Source organism: Anarrhichthys ocellatus, unplaced genomic scaffold (genome assembly GCF_004355925.1).
Source record: "Anarrhichthys ocellatus isolate YVR2014 unplaced genomic scaffold, GSC_Weel_1.0 scaffold3471, whole genome shotgun sequence".
Taxonomy (NCBI): Eukaryota; Metazoa; Chordata; class Actinopteri; order Perciformes; family Anarhichadidae; genus Anarrhichthys; species Anarrhichthys ocellatus.
Window position 1 is genome coordinate 4,451 of NW_022283445.1, and position 1,202 is coordinate 5,652.

General features: G+C 44.0%; 1 protein-coding gene across 1 annotated transcript in view; it reads left to right on the forward strand.

Moving 5' to 3' along the window:
* Positions 1 to 978, forward strand: part of LOC116378955 (neurofibromin-like) — a 4,203-nt gene extending 3,225 nt beyond the window's left edge. Inside the window, exon 8 of the mRNA XM_031840861.1 lies at positions 207 to 978. Within this exon, the coding sequence (XP_031696721.1) occupies positions 207 to 431 (225 nt within the window). The 3' untranslated portion in view covers positions 432 to 978. The remainder of the gene's footprint in view (positions 1 to 206) is intronic.
* Positions 979 to 1,202: the final 224 nt, after the last annotated feature.

A 1,202-nucleotide genomic window follows, 5' to 3' on the forward strand; every position in this document is an offset into this window, starting at 1 on the left:
TGTGTGTGTGTGTGTGTGTGTGTGTGTGTGTGTGTGTGTGTGTGTGTCCTACTAAAGTATGCATGCGTCTTAGTTAAAGTGTGCGTACTGACTGTGTGCGTCTTGTATGAATGAGTGTATGAATGCGAGTGACCGAAACTCCGTGGTCACTTGTGTTAAAGAGTTCATCGAAAGCTCACGTGTAACTCGCTCTACTCACCGTGCAGCAAACACAGATCCCCGACTACGCCGAGCTGATCGTGAAGTTCCTGGAGGCGTTGATCGACAGCTACCTGCCGGCGGCCGACGAGGAGCGAGGGGAGGAGCAGCTGAGGACGCCCACCTCCCCCTACCCCCCCACCAGCCAGAGCCAGCTCAGCATCACTGCCAACCTCAACCTGTCCAACTCCATGACCTCACTGGCCACCTCGCAGCACTCACCAGGTCTTTAACACAGAGATCCACTGCAGTCGCTCTCAAACACGCCGTCTACTTGAGCTACAGCGCCCCCTGCTGTTTCATACGATACACTACACACAGTGAAGCCACAGAGAAACATCGTCACGTTGCTTTAGTGCAGTCTGAGTTCAGTCTCTGAGAGTTTCTAGGAATAAACCACAGCCCATATATATGTTTTTATTGTTTTATTAAATAGGGACATTAATAAAACGGCAAGAGTCTATTTTTAATCTTTAGTCCCTCGACAGATGTTAAAAAAAAGTCACCCTTAAAAATAGAATTTAAGATTAAAATGACAGTTCTGCATCATTTAAACTTTACAAGCATGTAGTAAGAATAATAGAAGAGATGATGATAATATGAGTTAGTGGAGCAACGGATCATAAAACTCATAAATCAGATCAGCATCAAGGAGAAAGGGAGCAAATATTACTTGTACTTTGCTTTAATTATGTAAAAGATGTAATTTAAATCTCTGTTTTATATTCATGTGAAAACATCTCCTTCAAACTACTGGATTTATTCAAGTTTATCACCAAAACTACATTTTACAGATGACATGTGAACACATCATGATAACGTTATAATGTACCTTCAGCCAGTACTCATGTTCACTGAGCAGAGCCTGAAGGCATCATGATGTAACTGAAGTGAACCTCCGTTGGTTAGCCGTTAGCAGTGCTGCTAACGTTACTAGCTCTCCTCCTGTTGGTTAGCCGTTAGCGGTGCTACTAACGTTACTAGCTCTCCTCCTGTTGGTTAGC